Source organism: Sparus aurata, chromosome 15, assembly GCF_900880675.1.
Source record: "Sparus aurata chromosome 15, fSpaAur1.1, whole genome shotgun sequence".
Classification (NCBI taxonomy): domain Eukaryota; kingdom Metazoa; phylum Chordata; class Actinopteri; order Spariformes; family Sparidae; genus Sparus; species Sparus aurata.
The window spans coordinates 7,392,220-7,414,602 of record NC_044201.1 but is presented as its reverse complement, the minus strand read 5'-3'; the positions used below and the strand labels follow the sequence as shown (position 1 = coordinate 7,414,602).

The 22,383-nt window shown below is 42.4% G+C and overlaps 3 protein-coding genes across 4 annotated transcripts in view; 1 reads left to right on the top strand and 2 right to left on the bottom strand.

The window, feature by feature from the left end:
* The window catches only part of marchf8 (membrane-associated ring finger (C3HC4) 8), a 91,915-nt gene extending 88,194 nt beyond the window's left edge, over positions 1–3,721 (top strand). Inside the window, exon 9 of one of the 2 annotated variants that reach the window (XM_030441713.1) lies at positions 1–3,721. In XM_030441713.1, coding sequence (XP_030297573.1) covers positions 1–365 — 365 coding nt within the window. In that variant the 3' untranslated portion in view covers positions 366–3,721. The other variant, XM_030441712.1, reaches the window with a different exon arrangement.
* A 67-nt stretch (positions 3,722–3,788) lies between these two features.
* On the bottom strand, positions 3,789–12,008 carry alox5a (arachidonate 5-lipoxygenase a). The gene is made up of 14 exons (XM_030441710.1): positions 11,626–12,008; positions 10,003–10,201; positions 9,814–9,895; positions 9,612–9,734; positions 8,892–8,998; positions 7,723–7,895; positions 7,472–7,618; positions 7,182–7,385; positions 7,011–7,097; positions 6,080–6,258; positions 5,749–5,870; positions 5,251–5,351; positions 4,350–4,520; positions 3,789–4,174 (listed from the first exon to the last, which is right to left on the bottom strand). The coding sequence occupies exons 1-14, from the start codon at positions 11,773–11,775 to the stop codon at positions 3,995–3,997; spliced, it is 2,025 nt and encodes a 674-aa protein (XP_030297570.1). The 5' UTR covers positions 11,776–12,008; the 3' UTR covers positions 3,789–3,994.
* Positions 12,009–12,325: 317 nt separating this feature from the next.
* Positions 12,326–22,222, bottom strand: slc25a16 (solute carrier family 25 member 16). Its single transcript, XM_030441711.1, has 10 exons — positions 21,932–22,222; positions 21,572–21,700; positions 20,461–20,553; positions 20,224–20,357; positions 19,926–19,989; positions 19,488–19,609; positions 18,531–18,597; positions 18,254–18,416; positions 18,060–18,128; positions 12,326–16,408 (listed from the first exon to the last, which is right to left on the bottom strand). Exons 2-10 carry the CDS (start codon positions 21,666–21,668, stop codon positions 16,252–16,254), a joined length of 966 nt encoding a protein of 321 aa, XP_030297571.1. The 5' UTR covers positions 21,669–21,700; positions 21,932–22,222; the 3' UTR covers positions 12,326–16,251.
* Between the last annotated feature and the right edge of the window lie 161 nt (positions 22,223–22,383).

The window sequence follows — 22,383 nt, the reverse complement described above, 5'->3', positions numbered from 1 at the left end:
GGAGAAAGACGTCCATGTATGACTTGTGCACGTTTCTTTTCTTTCTGTCCTCTCCCTCAGGGATCCTGGAATGGCCTTTCTGGACCAAGCTGGTGGTGGTGGCCATCGGCTTCACGGGTGGACTGGTGTTCATGTACGTCCAGTGCAAAGTCTACATCCACCTTTGGAGGAGACTCAAGGCTTACAACCGGGTCATATACGTCCAGAACCGGCCAGACACGTGTAAAAAGCTGGCGCTGGAGAAGCCGCCGCTCTTGGAGCCAAGTCTGGAGAACAAGGAAGCTCTGGCCCCCACCCAGTCGGACACAAACTCCTCCCAGTACACAGAGACAGAGGACTACAGTATGGAGGTGCTCCATGTCTGACCGCTCGGTCCATGCCATTGGTTGTCCCGCTCATACTACACTCACAAACGAGCCGTCGTGGAAATGCTGAGGACTGAGGAACGACCAGACACTCCCCTTCTTCTGATCCCAGACTGACCCACTGTCCTCCGCTGGTCATCTTGTATTCCTAAAACTCCACCCACAGAGACAGACGGACCCGAATATCTTCTTCTATCCACAACTCTTCCTGTCGGACCTTACCCCTCCCTCCACCTGCACCCTCCATCCAAACTCTCGCCTCTTTCCTTTCCAAGGACCTGACTGTTTCTACTGGAAATGTCTGAAGAGGCCTGGAGCATACCACTCTACACACACACACACGTACATACATGGACACACACACACACACATATATATACATGGGGACACACACACACACACACACACACACACTTGTATGTACACCTCTGGGAGAGCAGGACTGAGATAAACTGACTCACAGACGGCTCTGGAGGTCTACACGTGTCCGATGTGTGGTTTGTTTACTCGTGGGTTTGTTAGATTTGTTCGTTTTTACCTCCTGTGAGTCTCGGGGCTAACCTGCCGTGGATCAGTATGTAGCGCCGCGCATCGGATCTCTGGAACATTCCAGCTACTGCCATCTCTGTTGCCGTGGTCTGTCGGCCCCGAGCTGGTCAGGCCTTGATCTGGACACGCATCGAAGCACTTTTTTTTTTTTTTGTTTCCAAAACAAATCCCTTCTTGTCCTTTTTTCTCTTCTGTCTTTCTTTGATATGAATTCACATGTTGAACATCGAGGAGAGCACACGCAAACACATTTGTTTGACATTGCATTTCCTCATTCGCACATACACGTATATATTGACCCTCCCTTGGATGACAAAAAAGGAACTGGGGTTAGAAAAAAAAAATGGAATCATGCTGAAAGGAACGTGAGTGTTTTAGTCAAAAACAGGAAAAAAGGAGTTAATCGCTCTAATGCAGATTACGGAAAATCCAGCCACATGACTTCTCTACCCCAAACGTGAACTTTCTGAAGGCTTTGAGAATGTAAACTTTTTAAAAAATGATAAAAAAAAATAAAGAAAATACACAAAAAAAATAAAATAAAATAAAACAAACAAACAAACGTTTTTTTACTGGTCACAGGAAGTGAGTTTCCATGTCTTGAGATCATAACGAGAGCCTTTGGGCATAAACGGCGTTGTTCATGTTTTTTCTATCATGTGAATGACACAGTATTTACAGTGTGATATTCCATGTGCAGTTTTTGATATGTTGATTTGTTTGCTTAATCACGGGATGTGCCGTGAGAAATCCACAGCTGCCTATTTGCAGCCTCCCTGTTGTTCATATTGTGCAGGCGGTGCATTGATTGACCCCAGGTAGGAGAAGCCAGGCAGACTTGCATTTAAAATCAGACCGCCGACAGTAAGATTTAAGCTCGCTTTTGGCACTTGCATATTTTCAATCCGCTGCAGCGCTTCAGGAATATGAGGTGCAACATCTGGTGTCAGGAGCACTTTCAGATGAGCAGACGTCTCGGCTTCAGTGAAAGTGTCTTGTTTCTTCCTGCCAGATTCTCATCACATGCTGCAGGATGTCTATTTTAGTATTTAATCACAAGACAGCCAGCTTGTTGCCTCTCATTTGATTAAGTGTTATTCTCACGTCCGGCCTTATGTGGCTCAAATGAGACGGCTTGTTCCAACACCTCTTTTTTGTTTTGTTTTGTTTTTTTCATTTCTCAAAAGAAGCACAGTGAAGCCCAGCTGAGGAGGCTTTTTTGCATCAGTACGACACTTTCACTGCAAGTCATCAGCAAACAGATCGTTTATTTTTTGCAATGAAAGCGTTAGAGCCACGTATACGATGCTGCTTGCAGTGGTTAAAGAAGTGCATCATGGCTGACTTGGGCGCCACCTGCTGGTTTTGGGAGCTGAAGGTGCGGTCTGAGGTAGGCAGCAGTGGATTTCTCAGGGCGATGTGTTTTTTCGGGCTTACAGTCATTGTAAGTGCTTTTTGTGTACGTGGGAGCACAGCGATGCCGGGCTCATGTTGAGCCTCACAGCCATTCCAGCAACACACACATTTTTAAAAAACCTGTCTTTGATACCAGTATATTGTCTGTGAACAACGATGGTCCAACAACATACCTGACAATTACTGCTCAGCAGCAGCAGCAATAAATGAAACTGCGCTTCGTTTTTGTTTTTTTTGTTTTTTGTTTTTTTTTGCAAACAATGCATACTGTACTTGTGTATATGCCCCATGGTGACTTGAGATCTGGAGTCTAATATAATTTTAATACGTAATATGAGCCGAGGGAGTCGTTTCGCGTGTCAAGTTGGATTAAAGACCCAGTAACGAGAGGCTTCTCTGAAACTTCAATTCCCGCGAGGCTCAGTGCAATTAGACAGATAAAAAAGTGCAATTACCCTTTTGTTGTTATTCTATTCTATAGTTATGTAATGGTGTTTAATGTCCAGGGTGTCCTCTGGGTATGAAAAGATTTATTTCTTCATTTTGTGTTGTATTTATTTTTAAAAGAAAATAGAGTACAATTTGTTCATTTATAAACCCCTTTCATTAGTAATTTTATGCAACTTACACTTTGGTTGTTTTTTTCGTCCCAGGCATGAAAACCTTCGCTCTTTGTTCCGCACCTCAGATACCACTTCAGACTTGTAAAAAGAAAAAACAACTTGTTTGCTTAACCTTAACATGAATATCTGCTCTCCTTTCTCAGTTTGTAAACTGCTTGATCAACTTTGTTTTCCCAACGCAGAACACACACTTACACGACAGCATTAAATTGAAACATTTCACCTATAGTTTCCTCCTTCCTTTCCGGGAAGATTAAAGATCGACTGTAGCTTCTTTTTTTTTTTTCACCTCCACATTCTTACTCATAGGAGCTGGCTCCTTTCATGAAGTCTGAGACATATGTTTTGATGTAGTCCTGATAAAGATTGAGGCCACTTTTGCGAGCAGTTGTATCTTTTCTTTTGAACAGATTTCTTCTTGGTGTAATCCTATCAATCAGCCTCACTGCCCCGGTATTTTAGGTTTCTCTCCGTCTTGACCCCCGCCGCTTAAATTCAATCAGGTCTGGGAGAAGTGTGACTTGCATAAAGCTACGTTTGTTTACTACTGACTGGACTTGAACATATATGACTGTTCCCCTTGTCTTATGATATCATTCCACAAGTTTGTCTGTGAATTTACTTTGGAATAGTAACTGTAAAGAATTTGGTAAAAGTACTTATGTTTTTAAAAAGAAATATTGATGTGTTTTCAGTTTAATTTCCCATTATTGAACAAAGTATGTAGAATTAAAAAGAACAACCAAATAAAAATTAAGTTACTTTTAACACTTTGGTGTCCTTGTCGTCTTCTTCGATTGGAAAAGCTCGCTGGCAGATAGAAATGACTCATTACGGCTGCAAATGAGAAGATTTTAATTGGGAACTCTCTGCAATGACATTTTTAAACAATTTTCGACCAAATAAGTGACAAAAAAAGAGTTTAGGAGCAAAGTTGAGTTTTGCAAATTGACTTTTTTTGTCAGCACATATACGTTATAGAACTTTTCTCACAGTAATATCAGCTGGACTTGCAAAATATAACGTGGGGTCACCTCCCCCTCAGACAGCGACACTGTTTGGGATTTTGTCGGGGGACATGTTGTAGTAAGGCAGCCTCTTTCCGTCGTTCCTCCTCTTGATGGAGCTGGTGACCTCCGCCAGCTGCTTCCTGAACTTCTCCATGGCTTCCTTCACCGGCTTCTCGATGAAGTGCTCATCGGGATACATGCCCAGGTACAGCTGCGGGGGGAGAGAGAGGAGACTGGTCATTCGGCCTGGAAGACACTCTGCAGGGGGGGAAGCACGTGTCACAGCAGAGGGAAGCTTCTTGTGAAATTAGAAATTGTGTCTTTGTCTGCACCGAGACGTGGGTGTGATTGCCTGTGTGTCTGGACACGTGGTGCACTCTCTGTACCTCGTTCTCCTGATACTGGCTGAGGGCCCAGACGGCCCCAAGGTGCCAGCTGGAACGTCCTCGATCGGGGAGGCTCTCGATGATCAAGTTCACATCTGCCAGGCCCTTCTTGTGGGGTGGGGGCTTTCGCATGGTGGATGGAGCGTTCGGGATCCAGGAGCACCAGTCATACTGCACAATGTCCAACAGTATGCATCAGTCTTAACTTCTAAATACTGTGGTCCCATTTGTCTGCAGAACCAGTGCCATCACTTTTGGTATTTGGGAACATTTTGCTGGTAATGCTTTTACTATACATATTGAAAAGTATGTACATACCATATAATAACGGTCAGCCGATTATCAGCCCGGACAATTATCAGATCCAATGATCAGAATGCTTCTGATTATCAGAATGTTTTTTGTTTTATCCGATTGCTACTAAAATTAGTTAATTTGAAAATGCAGGACTGTGCTGTGGCATTGTAATCGGCTGAGTAACTAGTAACTTAAGTCATTAGAAAAATGTAGTGGAGCTAAATGCAATACATTAATTGTCCCTAAAACTTAGTGGAGGCGAAGTATTAAGTGGCGAAAAATGTAAATTCTTGAATAAAGTTCAAGTACTAAAATTCTGAAAAAACCAAGTAGAGTACTTGAGTAAATGTACTTGATTACATTCCATCACTGCTGGTACTTTAACTTAAATCAACAATATGAGTACTTCCTCCATCAAACCATATGTTTGAGTGACCAGTGAATAAACAGTTATACCTGCATAATTCATCTCAAATTCATCTATATGAATCCAAAACTATAAATCTAAAATGTGATATTTAATAAAGGAAATGATATTTTAGTATACATTTTTATTTTGAATATAATAATGACATTGAATGGTTCCTGATGATCTATCGCTCACCTGTCCGAAGTTGACGGCGGCGTGCTGGGCCGAGGCGGTGAACACAATCACGGTCAGGTACTCTGCCAGCTCCTCTCGTGATTTCACGGACTTGGGAAACTCTGTGCACAGACGGTGGACAGTTGGAAGAAGAGAAAGTGAGCTTTGATCTTCACAGAAATGCTGCTTCTTTTCTCTTTTGCAAGGGTTGCTTTGTGAAATATCCGCGCACAGTGGACACAAGCAGGAAACGGAGAAATGCAGGAAGGGCCTTACAACACCGGCGCTCAGCAAGTGACACCATCGGACTCCTGTGACTTCCTGTCCTTCCCCTCCGACCATTAGTGAATTGTAGGGACATATTTGAATTTATAGTGCTGTCTGTTCCCTGTCGTACCTGTCCTCTGCAGAAAGTCCTCGAGTGATAAATTATTAAACGGGAGTGAGAAACTTTATTGGCTGTTGTTGTGGCGCTTGAAGAAAAGTGACATCAACGGGATGTCTTTCATGTGCACCCACCGCAGTGATCGAAGTCCTGCATGCCGAAGCTGCACACATCTTTAATGAAGGCCTGGATCTCTTCGTCTGCCTGCACCGCCTCGTCGCTGGTGTAGTAAATATGCACCACATCAGACACAAAACTGCCAGGAAGGGAAACAGGACAGCAGTCAGACACAGAGGACGCAGAAAACGCAGCACCTTCTCTCACTTTGAAATCCTGACACTGGCACACCACAGAGGTAGAAAATGTTCCCACACTTCCCCCCTCTCTCTCCCTGTTTTCCATCCCTCAGACGCACAAACTTTATCGCCTGCGCCTCTCTTGAGTTATCCCAGAGTTGTCGCTCACCTCTTGGTGGCCCCCCACACCAGGTAGCCATCATCTCTGTAGAAGTAGGTGGGCAGATCCTCCTTGCTGTCCACGCCGCGGGCCTTGATGGCATCCGGGAAGCACAGAGACCTGAAGGTGAGATTCTTCACGGCCTTCTGGACCAGCTGGACGTGACCACCTCCGCCTGTGGCGTTTGCCTTGATGAGGAGGGAGGACAGAATGCAACATCGCACTATTTCTGCAGCTGATGACTGTGATCCTGTTCTCCCTTTTCTATGTATGCGTGAGATTGAGTGCTCATTACTGAATGGTCTTTTAGGGGAAACGGATAGGCACGTTTGAGGGCTTTTTAAACGTATTACTTTCCCATAATTTGCTAATTGTTTTGAGCTTTTGTTTGCTTCCGACTCAATAATTAAAGCCCTTGATGGGCTGTAAAACAGAAAAAAATAATGAACGAGTTGAGTTTGTTATGTTGATTGTGTGTAATGCAGGGTTTTCCCAACCATTATGAGGTTTAGTCGCAGAACACAAGACATATTGGGCGCTACACGAGCAGCGTGAATGTAACATCAATGTGGCGAGCGCCAAAACTAAATAAATGACTTTTGTCAGACCTAATGGCTGTAGTTAGTCCTCTTGGACCTATTTGGCAGTTTTATAATTAAGCTTCTTGGGTGTTGTTTATTTAGCTTTCGAACTTAATGGTGATAAAACTGTTCTAAAATCATGTAAAATTGCATGTATTTTCACAAAAAAACCCAGAATTCATCCTTTCGAGGGAGGATTCCCAAATTCCCCACCAAGTACATGCGCCTAGGTCTTCCACAAACCTGAAGAAAACACTGAGGTTAAATAAAGACTAGCTGGTTCCAAATGCTCTAATGCACTCATACATTCATTTTTGATCAGAAACAGTCGACCCGCTTCCTTCTGCCCCGAAACTCACCTTGTCAAAGATGCCACACTCACAGATGAGCTGCTCTCTGGCCTTGGTGTTGATAGCGATGGTGAAACGAATGTGTGGAGTAAGAAGCTGGGAGACAGAGCACCAATCCGTGAGCCAAACAATCAGTCGGTTAGCTGATCAGTCGATGCACGAGTTGAATCAGAGGCTTACCTTATACACAGGATGGACAGCAGGGAGCTGCCTGTACATGGCAATAGCGAACACCTCTGTGATCAGATGTGTCCTGAGCAGGTGGGTGATGGTCTGGTGGTGGTGGAAGTCAGCCGAGCGGACCCAGATCTTAGCCAGCAGCCAGTCGTACTGACCGTCGGTAGGCAGGAAGATCGGGTTGTCTTTTCCCGGAGTCTGGCCGAGCTGACAAAAACGCAGTGGATGAAGGAGAAGCAGGAAAAAGAAATGTTGCCCTCTTGGTGTAACACTACTTCTCTACATCACTGTACCTGTATGGCGATGGGCAGGATCTTGTTCCGAGCAGTCTTGTAGAGCAGACAGATGGGAGCTGCCAGGTACTGCAGCGTGCACGGGTCTGTGGAGTTCGGACTGATGCCGTCTAACACCTCGTAGTCTGCTATGTAGATGTTACCTGCCTGGAGCCAGAACAGTGGTTTACATTGTATATCAGGCGGAGGAAAAGTCGAGAGGGCACGATTTTATACATTTAAAAGACTCACATAGACACAAGCGTGTTTACCTCTATCTCCTCCTGCAGAGTCATGTCTCTCTCCAGGCTGACGGAGACCATCTCATGAGTGACAGGAAACTTCTCAGGAAGTTTGGTGCACTTTTTGATTATTACAGGGTTGCAGCCGTTCAGGAACTGGTACCCAAACATGAAGTCCTCTCTCCAGTGTTGCATCACATACTCTGGATGATGTTATAGAAGTGTTGTTAAGGGTACCCAAAAGTCATACTTGAGAAAAAGTAATAATAGTCAAATCAAAAGCAATCTTTGGTAAAAAATTTCATTTTACAGATCTTTATCAAGTTTCGTGGTGAAAAGGTGGTGTTTACCAGGAAATACCACCTTTTCATTTCAAATGTATTTGAGATGACCCCCCACCTACTATAATAATCACCTCATTTTTCCTCTCATTTTTCCCCTTCACTTAATTTACTGACCTGCCAAATTTGGGCAGAAACTAATTCAAATTAAGCTGCCACAACTCACTTTAATTGAGCGGCCTGCTGAGGGGAAGTTAGACAGAACCTAGTTGAAGTTCAAACTGGAAAATCAGCAGAAGTCAAGGAGACACTGGCTGGAAGTTTCCTGGAAATGTGTTCAATAAATTACCAGGTGTTTATCAACTGTTAGTGGGAAAATAGCAGAGCACTATTGAATCATGTTGGGGTCCTTTTCAATAAATTATTCTGTAATTATTGCTGTGATCTGAGGGTAATTTCGGAGACTTTCTAAATATGGTACTCGATAATTACCACCTGCTTGCCATGAAATTTGCAGACCTGTAAAATGAGGTGTTACCTAATTTTGTGGCAATAAACACACTCCATGGGTCGACTGATTATCCTGGCTGATGACCATTTATTTTGGGGTGTTTTTTGTTTTTAATTCAATCGCCAAGGAAATAAATTAATCGATAAATGTGCTAAAATTATTCTGAAGCAGCCTGCAGTCTTCAATGTAACAAATGAAATCTTATCAAATGAATGCAATAGAGTAAGCAGTACAATATGTCTCAAATATAGAGCAGCAGAAAACGGAAACATGCAAATAAAGTACAAGTAGCATTACAGTACAGTAACATTGTGCCTAAGTACAGTACTCCATGAAAACAATATAATATAATATAATATAATGTAATGTAATGTAATGTAATGTAATATAATATATGTGAGGCTGACCTGAGATTGTGTTTTTGATCCTCACAAAGATTTTCTCAAAGTCGGCGAAGTCGTTCCAGGAGGACTGGAACATGTGCATGAAGTGGTTCACAAACAGGTTCTCTATACTGGAAGGTCATAGTTGTCATCGTCATCACTCCCATACCCATCACCATTATCACATTTGTTACCACATTCACATCAAAAATGTGTCTGAAATCGGACAGAGCAGCATCGAAAGCAAATGCTGTTCAACCATTCCTGTCCCCAAACAGGCAGAATATCAATGAACAGCGCTGGAAGCTCGCCGTGGCAAATTGCATGACTCATTTTCCATCTCAACCACTTTTCCTTTTCATAAATGATATATTATCAGACATCCTTCTAAGGTTTGTTATTTTTGCACTCTCTGCCTGTTGTTCTGTGCTGCTGCGGGATGCGTGCGCTCGTGTTCAGGCTGTGTTTTGTGTTTAAGTGCGGCCTCACACTCCTGCATGAAAGCGCAATGCAAATGCCCCTGGTGATAAACACACAATGACGCCTCTGTTTTCTTCCAGGTTATCCTGAGCACAGAAAATGGAAGCATGTTATCGTGGCAACGTGAAAGCTTTGCATCGGAAAAAACACCTGCGAGGTTAAAGCTCCGCCGACTCACTGTGCTCCCAGCTGAGGGGCCATCAGCTGACCTCACAGCTAGTGTAAATCTGTTAACTACAGCGGGCTGTTAGAGGGAGCACGTACGCCTTACTGTAGTTCAGCACAAAGTCCACTCCCTTCTCGCTGTCAAACTGGATGTCCCGGGGCAGATCCTTGTGTCTGTTAGCATCTATGCTCATAGGAAAGCCAGGCTGCCACTCCTTCCATCTGTAAAGGACAGCAGAGTTATTGGACATTAATGTGCAGCCTCAGCCTCCTGTAACACACATGTGCAGAGTGAACCTGCCTGTAGGTTTTTCTCCTCATGTCCAGCTCTTTTTGCCTGTGCTGCTTCACCAGGCTGGTCTTATCATCCTGAGGCAGATGTGCTACAACAGACACAAGACAGAGTGAGGGATGGAGCATCATGGGGGGCCTGTTGGCACTTTTTCGCACCGCAGACTCCAGACAAGACAGATGAAGCCGATGGCTGTACCTCTTCCGTCCCGCAGCACCACCTCCTTCTCATCCACCAGCCAGCGGAAGCAGGGGAACTCCAGATACTCTCCAGATGGGGTCTTGACCGTGATGTATCTGCAGTACCAGTCGTCGTGCACCCAGTACTTCTTCTTCTCGATCTTCACCAACACAATGTCGCCCAGGTCCTCGCCGACCCTCACGTCATAGGAGTCCACCTGCAATTTAGTCAGCAGGCAGATGAATACACAGCATGTGTTGGAGGAAATAGTGTCATTTACTGAATCATAATCTCTGTTTTGTCTCATATCATACGTCATTACCACATGAATATTAAAAACACCAATGTCAAGGATTGGCAGTAGACAACTTTTTTTGTGTGTTATTCACTTTCACTAGTCAGTCTGCCGCCAAGCTCAAAGCACATTCACGTTCATTGAGCAACCAAAACAGGAAGGGACATTGTTTTCCCCGGTCGCTATCCCCCAGTAAAGGCAGAACAACTGGAATAACTGGGGAATCTCCCACTGATGAAGGAAGCAAAGCAGGTAAAGAAGGAGAGTGAAAGAGAACCAGGTAAAACAACAAGTGAACGGAGAGGCACACCGATTGAGAGCGTCGACATTGTGTCAAAGTCTGTTCCCCTCGCCGGCGTGACTTTTTTCTTATCAGTGCAAATGGAGACCTTTCAAAACTGGCATTTTGTTCTATGAGATAAGTAAGTAACAAAACCTGGTGATTAATCAGTACATCTCAGCGTTTCACTTTTCGCGGCGCTGAGCATAACTAGGTCGTTAGCGGTAGCATAGTGCTAATGCTGTCTTTGCAACCAAAAGTTGTATGTTTCTGCTTTAAGTTAAGGAAAAGATCATGACTTGGTTGTAGTATGAGTTAAAATTAGTTTGTGAAATGATATGGAAATGTTATTCTTATGAACACGATTTTTTTTAATTTCAGTGCCCATCTATATGAGTCTGACAGATAAACAGTATTTCATGGACTGCTTGTTAGGAATAAAAATGTTTTAAAAAACTGTCATGTTTTCAAGGCAGATAAGTTGTAGGCTAATACATATTTATATAAAGTGTGTCTTTAGAATTTAATGTTGTGTTGTAAAAATCATATAATTTAGCTCAACGTATTGTCTTTTGCCAGGTTGCAACACATTAAACTCAGACCTTAATTTTTCATCGGAAAAATCACTGTACAAATATACGATACAGTGAAGAAATCAACCCAAGATCAACCCCCCAGTAAACTTAAATAGTGTATCTGCTACTAGACATGGAGAATAATTAGATGGCAGGAGTTTAATGAGTGAAGAATAAATTGTAAAAGATGTAAAAGATGTAAAAGATGAGAAACAGGCTGTCTGACTAGTTAACTTTTACATCACAGAAGATCCTAAAAGAAAAATGTTGCTTTTATTTTCTATTAAAAATAATTTCATGTTCACAGCGGCAGACATTTCCTGAAAATAGACTCAAATGTTTTCCCTATTATACAGGTTTTGTTTTCCTTCCTTGTTGTAATTTTTCTTCCTCTTTTACTTCAGCGCATCCACCGTTTGTGTGCTCAGCAGCTGAATGCCGTTTGTAACACAGTCGGCCTCACATCTCTGCGGCGGTGTAACGTCACTTACCGCCCCCCTCTCAAAGTCGTTGTACAGAGGCTTGTCCAGCAGTGTTCTCTCGCTGCATCGCTCTGTTCCCACCAGGGTGATGTAGATGTAGTCATCCGTCCCTGCGAACCACTGGCTCCCTGTGGAAACGGTCACCGTGTAAGAAGGCATGGTGGTCTCACAGGATGAAGAAAGACTGCCCAAATGCCCCTCTGAAGATGAGGAAATCTACAGAAAAACAACCCCCCCCCTCGCCTAGGTAAGTTACTGTTTGTTGCTCAAATTCCTTCCACCGACTGACTTCTAACTTCTCCCCATTTCTCTTGCACAAACGCTAACAAAAAGTGTCATCAGGCTGAAGAGGGAGGTGCAGGACACTGACAGGCTCTCGCCCACCTCGTCGATGTGACTGATCTCCGCCCTCAGACTGTTAATGAGGTCAGAATATAATACCACCGTGTTTCCTAGATGTGAGCTCGGCACGAGAAAAGGTGCCTTGTGCCAGCAGTTGATATCAAATTCATCATCTTTGTCTGCAAACAGTGAATAGATTGTTTAATAGAAGCATGATGAAGCAAACTCCTGCAGAGAAGGACCGGGTTTTTAATTTGAGTCTTAACTCTTTTTTTGTGAATCATTAACAATGGAAGGGGAAGCAAGTAAAAAAAAAAAAAGGATCCTGGTTGAATTGTAGTGAAATGAAGGTAAGCACGATAACATCGACAAACTCTCTCCCTTTATTATCCTGACATACATCATATTCATTCAACATTTCCATATGTTCCCCCAGGTCATCCACGCCCCATCTGGAGGGACCCCACGCCCCCGCCGCCCCGCACATCTTTTACACATCACATTTACCAGTCAAATCAGGACATGACATCGGAAAACAACAGGCAGTGTATTCCGGTTTCAGTGAAATAAATGCAAATGAATCATAGAGTCCCTCTATGAAAACTGTAACCTCAATATTCAACGTGAGCTTGTACGTGTGGAACTCAAAGAGGGAAATGGAATCCACCACTTTCTGCTCCACGAGTTTGAATTCTTCTGTAATTTAAAAGACATTCAAGTCAGCTGGTGCCCCCTCGTCGTTCAGGAGAAAACAGTTTAAGGACCAAAAACAGAGAAGGAAAAAAAAAATACTTGTCACAATGTACCAGAGCTCAGAATTATCTCTTCAAATTGCTTTTTTCATCACACCATCCATCCGTACTTGAGCAGCATGTAAACCGCAAAAACTTCCTGCATTTTTATCTTGATTTTTAGAGTTGACATAGATGGATAAATGGATTATGAAAAAATTTGACATCTTAATATCATTTTCAATTGACTTATCATTGCAGCTCTGGTTGTAAACTGCCGGGGTTGAACATAGATAAGCCAAAAAGTTGGAAACCACTGTTCCAAGTCATCTGCTTTCTGAGACTCACCGCCCCCCACCCTCATACACAGTGATCCAACAGCTGAAGTGTTTGCATCTGTAAAACACATTAATCACTCTGCTGAAGTCCGAACATCAATATTCACGGTGAGTCTGAACATGTGAAACTCAAAGAGGGAAATGGAATCCGCCACTTTCTGCTTCACGGGTTTGAATTTTTCTCTCTGAAAATATTTAAAAGACATTCAAGTCAGCTACTGCGACCCTCGTCGTCCAGGTGGGAACAGAAAAGGCATAAAAAAGACACAGGCGTCGTTACCGTTTTGATAAGGAGACTGAATAATTAATAAAAAGCAAGGCAGTTGAAGCTGAGCATGTACAAACAGATAACAAAAATAATAAAAAAAGACATTTTCATTGTTCAGTCCTCTTTCAGTCACATCCAGCACAGCCTGAACAGGAAGCACAGCCTACTATTACATACATTTGCATGTACAAATTGTGAATAATTCTGCTGCAGTGTGTAGCAGAGATAGCTGATCTGTTTTCTAAACAGTCAAAAATAACAGCAGTGACATTGAAAGATCGTGTCATTTAAACCAAACACAGTAATCAAAGGAGAAGTGAATGAAAGCTTCTGCGTGCAGCGGTGCTGCAGACGAATGAGTGGCGCCACAAAAAGGAAGAAAACTGTAGTTCGTTTCCCCGACTGGTAGCTGCCACTCATCACCAGTGAGTGCGCGTGATTATACTCTTAAGCCCGAGCATGTAGGCAAGGTCGGATACTGGAGTTAATTTACTGTTACATACACTTCAGTCAAGAGTTGCGCTGAAGGCTCTTGGGAAAATTATATGCCGAGATATCTGCAGTTAGCTTGACATCTTTTCTCATTATGAATCTGAAGTCCATTGTTGGGATCAGATGTTTGGAGCTCGTGCAAAGGTTTTCGGGACCTGTTGATGGGTGACAACAACCCAGCTGCGGAGCTTTAAAGGAAGCCCTGTGGACTTCTCCTCTTCCTCTACAGTAAACAGCTTTCAAATTGTTCAGTGGCACATCTGAGTTCTCGGTATATATAAATCTGAGCCATCACAATATGATGGAACAGCAACTTAATGACACCTTTACATATTCAGTGCTAAACAGTGCATTAGAAACATGACACACGCTACCTTCACGGGTTCTCTGCAATTGCTGACACTATCGTCTCCAGTCACAGCTAAGAGAGAGCTCACAAGTAGTAGAGGTAGTATCTACACTACTGATATGCTCAGCTGACTGCTGGCTGCTGCTGTGTTTATGTGTCCGGTTGCAACTAACGTTTACTTTCATTGTCGATTAATCTGCCTTTTACATTTAGGATTATCCAATGAGTCTATAAAATGTCAAAAAAAAAAAAGAAGAGACAAATACTTGTTACAACGTACCAGAGCTTAAAGTTATGTCTTCACCAACAGTCCAAAAACCCAACGACTCTTCATTTAATGTAATAAATGACAAAGCAAAGCAGCAAATCCTCACTTTTAAGAAGCTGAATCCGGCGAACGTTCAACCTTTTTGTTTGAAAAATGACTAAAACGATTAATGGATTATGAACAAAGCTGGCAGCTTAATTTTCTTTCTACTGACTTATCATTGCAGCTCTGGTGGTAAACTGCTGCTCAAGTACAGTGATCCAACAGCTGAAGTGCGTGCATCATTGAAACACATGAATCACTCGGGTGAAGTAAGACATCGGATGCAGAGGAAGGCAATAATGACGATGTTTGGACGACAAACTGATGAGGCTCACGCAAACATCGGCAGTGACTTGAAGGCCTGCAGTGCATTTGACAACACGTTCATTCAGTAATTAACGTTTAGCTTTCCTGGGGGCAGTAAAAAAAATAAAAATAAAAATAAAAAAAAGACATACAGTACTCCCAGTGAGTAATAAGGTCAAAATGACCGCATATCACTCACTATTTGACAACTTCGATTAAGCAAAAGATTAAAAAATATTACAAAGATCCTAATCTGACTTATATTTCATAAAAGATGTATGAGATTTATATGAATGCTGTGCTCAGCTCTGACGGTAAACAATAATCTAAATTCAATGCTGCCACCCAGTGGCAACAGCTCACTAAATCAATAAATACGAAGAAACAGCTACAGTGATCAAGTGCAAATTTCTCCTGAGTCCCTCCAGACATGTAAGACCTACTGTACATCCACATTTAGTCACCTTAAACATCTCAACACTGAACCCAAATATATTTCTTATTAAAGATGAGCATCAATATCATCAAAGCTACAGACTAAACATCCGACTGCACATTAACCAATATAAAAACAAAGGTTTTACAGCAGTTGAAAATACATACGGTAACTGCTCTACTCAAGGGTTTGGCATTTAAACTTAAATCATGTGCCGCATCAGTCTGCGCACCTATAAAACAAAAACAAACAAAAAAAAAACTGCATGTGAACCGCAAAAACTTCCTGCATTTTTATCTTGATTTTTAGAGCCGACATAGACGCACGGACAGCGACTTCTGCAAAAGTTACTGCACTGCAAAATTGAAGAAACACTAAACCCTCAATACACAAAATGTCATAAATCATTAGATTATTCTAAAATGAGCCACCGTTAAAAAAAAAACTAAAAAAACAGCCAAACACCATCATCACCGAGTCAATAGAAAGAAGAAGATATGATAAACAAGCAGCTGTTGAATTTAACTGTTTTAAAAAGAAAAAGATAAGAAATAAACTGTTCATTTGAAGTTGTTTCACAGGCCACGAAAAAAGAAAAAAAGACATGTGAGAGTGTGCACATCTGTGTTTGAGGGTGTTGGTGTTGGTGTTGCCAACAACATTGTTAAAGAGCATATCATTGCCCCCGAGCCAGCCGTCCAGCCGTCCCAGCCGGGCCGGACCAAACGAGCCGCTTCCCCACCGTATCCACGGAGACACCGATGAGAGAGCTGCTCAAATTCAAGCCACATGTGAAGTAAAAGTTCTGCTTAGAGGTGGCGAGTCACAGAAACAGGAAGTAAGAGGGAATGAAACGGGACAGACATGGAGCGTCTCTCTGTCTGATAACCAGTTTCCCTTTTTTTAGCTTAACTGACTTCCCTGATGCCTTCAGTGAACCCAGGGAAAATAGGCAATTCCCACAGTCTGAAGTTTAAGACGAAGCGAGTGAGCCTTGGATCAGTCTACAAAGGAAGCGGTGACGTTGATCCACGCGACCACTCAGGAGGTATAGAGACGGCGACTAGTTGAGGTGGAGGAACTGCTTCATGAACTCGTAGGTGGTGAAGGCCACGGCTTGGGAGGGTACACAGCGGATGTAGTTGAGAGAAAGGCCTCGATACAATCCCTTCTTGATCCCGTACTCTGTGTACACATACGCCAGGGTCTTCTTCAGCGATCTGTTCAGATGCAAGACGAGAAATGATACCATTTTTTAAAAAAATGCAAAAACATAAACATTCGTTTTTTCTTCTATCCGTGATGATATGAGTAATGAATAGTGAGGTCGATGGTACAATTTTTATCTGAGTAAAAGTCCGAGGTTCACCGTTTCACAAATGTAATGCATTAAATCATTTCGCAGCACTGGGGATGTATAAAATCCCATGATCATTTTCAACTAAGGGTTTAGCTTATTTTGTCCATACTTCATTTCTTTGTTGGCTTTTGCTTTTAGCGGTTGCTTCCTTTCAAACTAAAATAATGCAAGAGTCAAATAATACAGTACGATTTTTTTTTAAATAAATAAACAAAAAGTCAGGGAAACGTGCAGTTTTAGTAAAAATAAAGAAAAGAACATTTCTCTGATGCAAGTGTTTAGCCCTTGAGGGAATTGCATGTTGTAAGGAGTGTTTATTTGTATAAACGGTGCAATGCTCCTTTACCTGCGTGTTGCTGTGTATTGCCCTAATAGCCCGACTCTAAACTCAACACTACTTTCACTGTTTCTAAGCGACACGTAAATATTCTGTTCCCCACCAACTTAGTCTTCTATTACATTAGTTGGCCATTGAGTTATTATTTTTTCAAAGTTAGTGTATTGCCTTCACCTGAGCATGTGTGGCTGCAGGTGAGGAGGTAGGAGGTAACAGGTAGGAGACAAATGACATTTCAGGACACTAATGTACCGACTCTTGTGAATGCATTCTTTAAAAATCTGATGTATCAAAGAAAAGCAGATGGTCTGGAAGGGCATGTGAACTTGTAAAGGTATGAGCGCTATGTTGCTCTGCAGCTCTGAGGCCTTCACGCTCCTTAAAGCTTTGGGCTTTAATGTTTCATCTAATGCACACGGCACGCATGGAGCTCTGGAATTTTCTATTAAATTGTAAGGACGCGCTTCACAAACTTCCAAACCAAGTGTGGAATCAAACATTGTAAGCGGGGACTCCTCAATTAACACCCAAAACACTTGTATCCCAACTCCCAATGCTCCTTTTACTATGTCTGATTTTTTTTTTTTTTTTTTTTTTTTAATAAAAACATAGACCCCGAGCAATAGTGAGATACAGAGACATGAGAAAATTCATTATGGACTCTAGATCATTAAGAGAGAAGTACAGCTTGCCTGAGGTTACAGTAAACAGATCCACTTTTAAATAACTCCCCCAATTAGAGGTGAACTAATGACTTCTGCAGAACAGGCGCGAGTGCCAATTACCTCTGTAGGTAGATGAGCGCTCAACTCATTACTCATGAAATTATTAAGTTCATCGGCACCGTGCTGTGTAAGACAGTACTGAGCAAGTCTGTTTTCATCTCTATTATCACCCTCAGTATTACACTACACCTTTATGATCATTTCCCCTTCATTTGTCTTTTAAAAAAGGGTCATCCATTACATTATAATGTCCCTGCTTAACTTCCAAATCAAATCAATCCACACGAGAACCCACCGCCGGAGCAAAACACGTCACGGCAACATTTTCCAACAGAGATATAAATGCCAAGATATGTACACGGTATAGTGTACATTCAGGTGTAATGTACAGCAGCCCATCACGGTGACAGTACTGTAATATGGAGAGTAGGAGCAGTGGTGATACTTACACGCATTTATCAGAGTCTGGAAGCGCGGATCCTAACTGCATTCTTCTCCTCGCCACATCCAACGGGTATCTAGTGAGAGGAAACGCAATGGGACACATCAACCGACAATAAATCCTCACAACTGATTACAAACACCAGCCAGCCATCGTTTACGTGAGCCTTGTGCTTTAAGCTTGTTGACCGCCTGCGCTTACGATATTGTCTGAGCGACGGCTCCGGCGACCCCTCCACAGAGCAGATTAACCTGGGGCTTCAGAATGAGGACATCGGGGTTGTCTGAGGAGGGGCGACCCAGCAGCTCTGGGAAGTGTTTCAAGCCGAGGCTCTTCAGGGTGCCAAAGGTGAAGAATGAGAAACCTGGAGGATGAAAACGGGAGTCAAGCTAACGGTTACACAGGTGAAGGAGGACATCTAACACGGTTCTGCATAATATCAATTACAGAGTGGCATCAGTCTATGCAATATAATCACCTGCATAAGGGGCCATTCCGATAAGTGTTGGAGTAAGTCCCCTATAGAAGCCACGGACGCCCCCCTCCTTCGCGAAAAAGAAAAACAGATGTTATTGTATACAGTGGGGCTTGTTGCCGACTCTCTAAGCCTTTATTATCACTTCTCAAATCTTACTATGAAAGCACAATGCAATTGAGAATGTAAAGTTTACGGAATTCCTTTACCGAGACAATCAATATCAATTTGTCTGTGCTACCTGCCTTTTATTATAACTTTGATTGTATCATTTGATCGAGACGATTTAATGCTACCCAGTTTCAGGGTCAGGGAACAACACGCAAATTAATTAAAATGTTTGGTTTACATGAATACTGAAACTTGGACCACAGGCCAAAAGAAAGCATGTGTTCGTGATCCATTCTCTAATTCTGATCTAAATAGTTTACTCTCCTGTTTTTTATGATTTGGTGAACAGGTGAAAAATACTTTTCTTCCATGATATTATTGAAGTGCTTTTTTACATTTTTAAATGTATAATTCACACTGCCCTGCCATGTTCAGATTATTTTAAAAAATATATTAATAATTAGGGATCATACATATTTGAAAGAGCAACCTCGCAAAAAATAAACAGCATTTCAGATGCTATTGATGTTGTAAATATCGTGGCAGGCCGACTTCGGCTGGCAGAGACTGGGGCTTTGGGCAGCCCTGGAGTACATGGAACACAAATCAAACATTTTTCAAGGATGACTTCAAATTGAAGCACATTCCTGACCATGAAATCACAACTATTCAAATAAGCATTTTCCAAACTTTCCAGACTAAAAGCTTGATACGCTATAAATTATTAACCACGTTGGGAAAAATCCTTGCATCGAAAATCATACAGGGCATTTTATTTTCATGCTTTTTTAATGCAAGACTTGGATGTTTGTGAAGACTGTGCCGTGTGTTTGAGAAGTTGAACACCACCTTAAGGTAGATGGTGTGGAAGGCATTGGCGATTCCAGTGTATCGATGAAATCCTGTCACCTGGAAGGCCAGTCTGGCTCGGACCACGTCCAGAGGGTAGGTGCATATCACCGCAGTCATCCCTGGGAGCACAAACAAACAACAATAAAGCGCCACAGAATTTATGACAATGCTTCAACGGGATTTAATCAGATTTAAAAGACGGTGAAAGTAGTGTGCCTTGAGAATGAGCCATGAGAATGAGAAAGTCTGTACTGAAGTGACAAATGCAGACATTACCTGTGTTACAGGAGGAACAAACAACAATGCATGCACTGCTAAGAATCACTAAATTGACATGAGAGGACCGAGTTAGAGATGCAATGTCTATGCCAGTACAGTACCTGATATCCACCTGCCACTTACTGAAAAGTCTTATCAATGAGAACAACAACGTACCTGCCATAGATCCTGCCACAAGGCGGTGGATGTGTCCAGAGATCCCAATCTGTTTACTTAGCAGCTGTTAAGGAAATATCATTATCAGCATCAGCAGGTAGGAAACAAAGGTCGACACTACCACCAATAATAGCGATGTACAGATAAAAACGTTTACTGTGTCTCACTTCGGCTGCAGCACAATGGCATGAACACATACTGTGACCACATAACAGCAGATCACATGTCCCTTAACATCCTCTTTCTCTACTGCCACGTTTACTAAAAGTCAGTATTACTCCACACAAATATACTGTACCTTTTTATAATTATCAAAGGCCATGAACTGGATGGCTCCATAGGGAAATATCCTGACCATCATTGCCCCATTACCCTTGTACAAGCCAAGGAAGCCTTCTTTCTGTGGCACAGCTTTGAGAGTGGAAAACACTCCTGCAGGAAAAAAAAAAAAAGTTCAGATGTTTCACTCATGTGGCACAGAGGTGTGAGAACAAACACTCGTCTGCTTTTCCATGTTTGGCTATTGATGTTTTACCAAGATGTTTGTAATGGGGGCTCTGGGCTTGAAGAAGAATCTTGACTCTGTCCAGAGGGGCGATGGTGGTTTTGGCACAGCATCCTGCTACACCTGAACAAAAACAGAGAAACTTTTAATCTCTCCACATTGATTTTTTTAAGCATTATATAGTTAACGCCTATCAGTCATCTATGGCCACTGTTTGAGAATGTGTACACTGCACTCTAGTCCTGCCTTGTTTGAAGCCATGGTATCTTGTCCATGCATGTTTAACATAAAACTTTTATAAAAAAAACAAAAAAACAAACACAATTCATTCATTAATATAAATAGAGCCATCCTATGATTTTAAGAGAAAGATCATTTGATTGCACTTTTGATGATATGTTTACAACACTGTTGGGCATGTGATGTCACTCTGTGGTTGACTGTGTTATTTTTTGCTTTTGCTTTACATGTCTGGTGTTTTGATGGTTCTTGTAAGGAAAACTCTATTTCTGTCCCTCGCGTTACATGGGGAGGTCAGAGGTCAGTGTCAGCAGAGGACTGGTATCTCCGGAGCCGGTGGACATTCAGTAGGTTGCTTAAGTGCCTTTCGTCTACAGGTCACTGGAAACGAGGAGTGTACATTCAATGACAAGAAAAGAATCAGAGCAGCTGTCAATGTAAGCTCCTATACTTTAATGACTTTGGACAACAAATCTTGCCTGATCAATGCACAGTTTCATAGCTGATTACTTTTGTATGCTATGACAGGGAAAATACAAATACCACTTTATAAATATTAAATGGTATGGTTTCTAAGTGATATTCTTTCTTTGGTCAGAACCATTACCAACCTGTGTCTCATTGCTGCTGATGGACAGCTTGCATGTGGTTTGAGGCATTGCATGTAAAAAACCCTTTTCAAAAAGATACCTTTTACCTTTTTCCTTAAGAAGCTGTAATGAGCGTTCTGATAAAGGGCATTTTTTAGGTAGTTTCTGGTCATTTGGAAGCAGGAGACATTAAAGCGAAGGAGACTTGCAGTCACAGAGGCTTGAACATGTGTCCCTCGTGTCAGATTGTACCTCGAGCAGATCATTACAGACCTGAAAGTGATGACGCAAACTGGTGCGTCAGATCTTACCTCCAGCTACAAAGGAGCGAAGCCAGTAGTAGTCCCTCTTGGCAGGTGTGCTGCTGCTTATAGCAGGAGTTGTGGAGACCGCAGCCTCCGATGTCATGCTTCCTGCTCAGGAATCTGCCACATCCATGGCTGTAGAATATGGGGAAAAAAATACTGTGAATGCCCATGTGATAAGGATCAGGTATTGGTACAAGACGACGACATCGACATCATCATCATCATCATCATCATCATCATCATGGCATTTTTCATATATTGGCAAACTTGCATAAGTCAAGCCATGATCTGCAAAAGTGGGACATAAGTTAAGGTTAGATTTAGAGACAGCAGCAACCCTTGCTGTTAAAAAGGGATACTCACAGGATATCAAAGGTGTTACAGGAGCGATTACAACAAAGATCTGCCTGAAATTGTGTTTAACAAATTTGTTTCTCCTTCGCTGGATTGCCTGATCCTCTCGTTTCCTTATTTCCTCGGTATGACAGTGGCTGTTAAACTGAAGAGTTAGCATGGACACCGGGCGGTATCACACCGAGAAGGTCGTCGTTCACTGTTAAGGTTGAAAAAGCTGACAAAAAATACGTTTTTATGAACGAATCTGAGGCACTTCGAGTACCACCAACAGTCGTGCCCTTCGCCCTGTCTGCCGATTGACGGGTAGTGACGAAACCTGTCGCACGTTGATGACGCAGTCTGACGTAAACCAAGAGGAGGAGGTGGAGGGGGGTGAGTTATTAGCTTCGGAAAAGTTTCCAGTTTTTCATATTTTAGCGTCAAATTTATGACAACGTGGGCTGGTGAGATTAATTTTA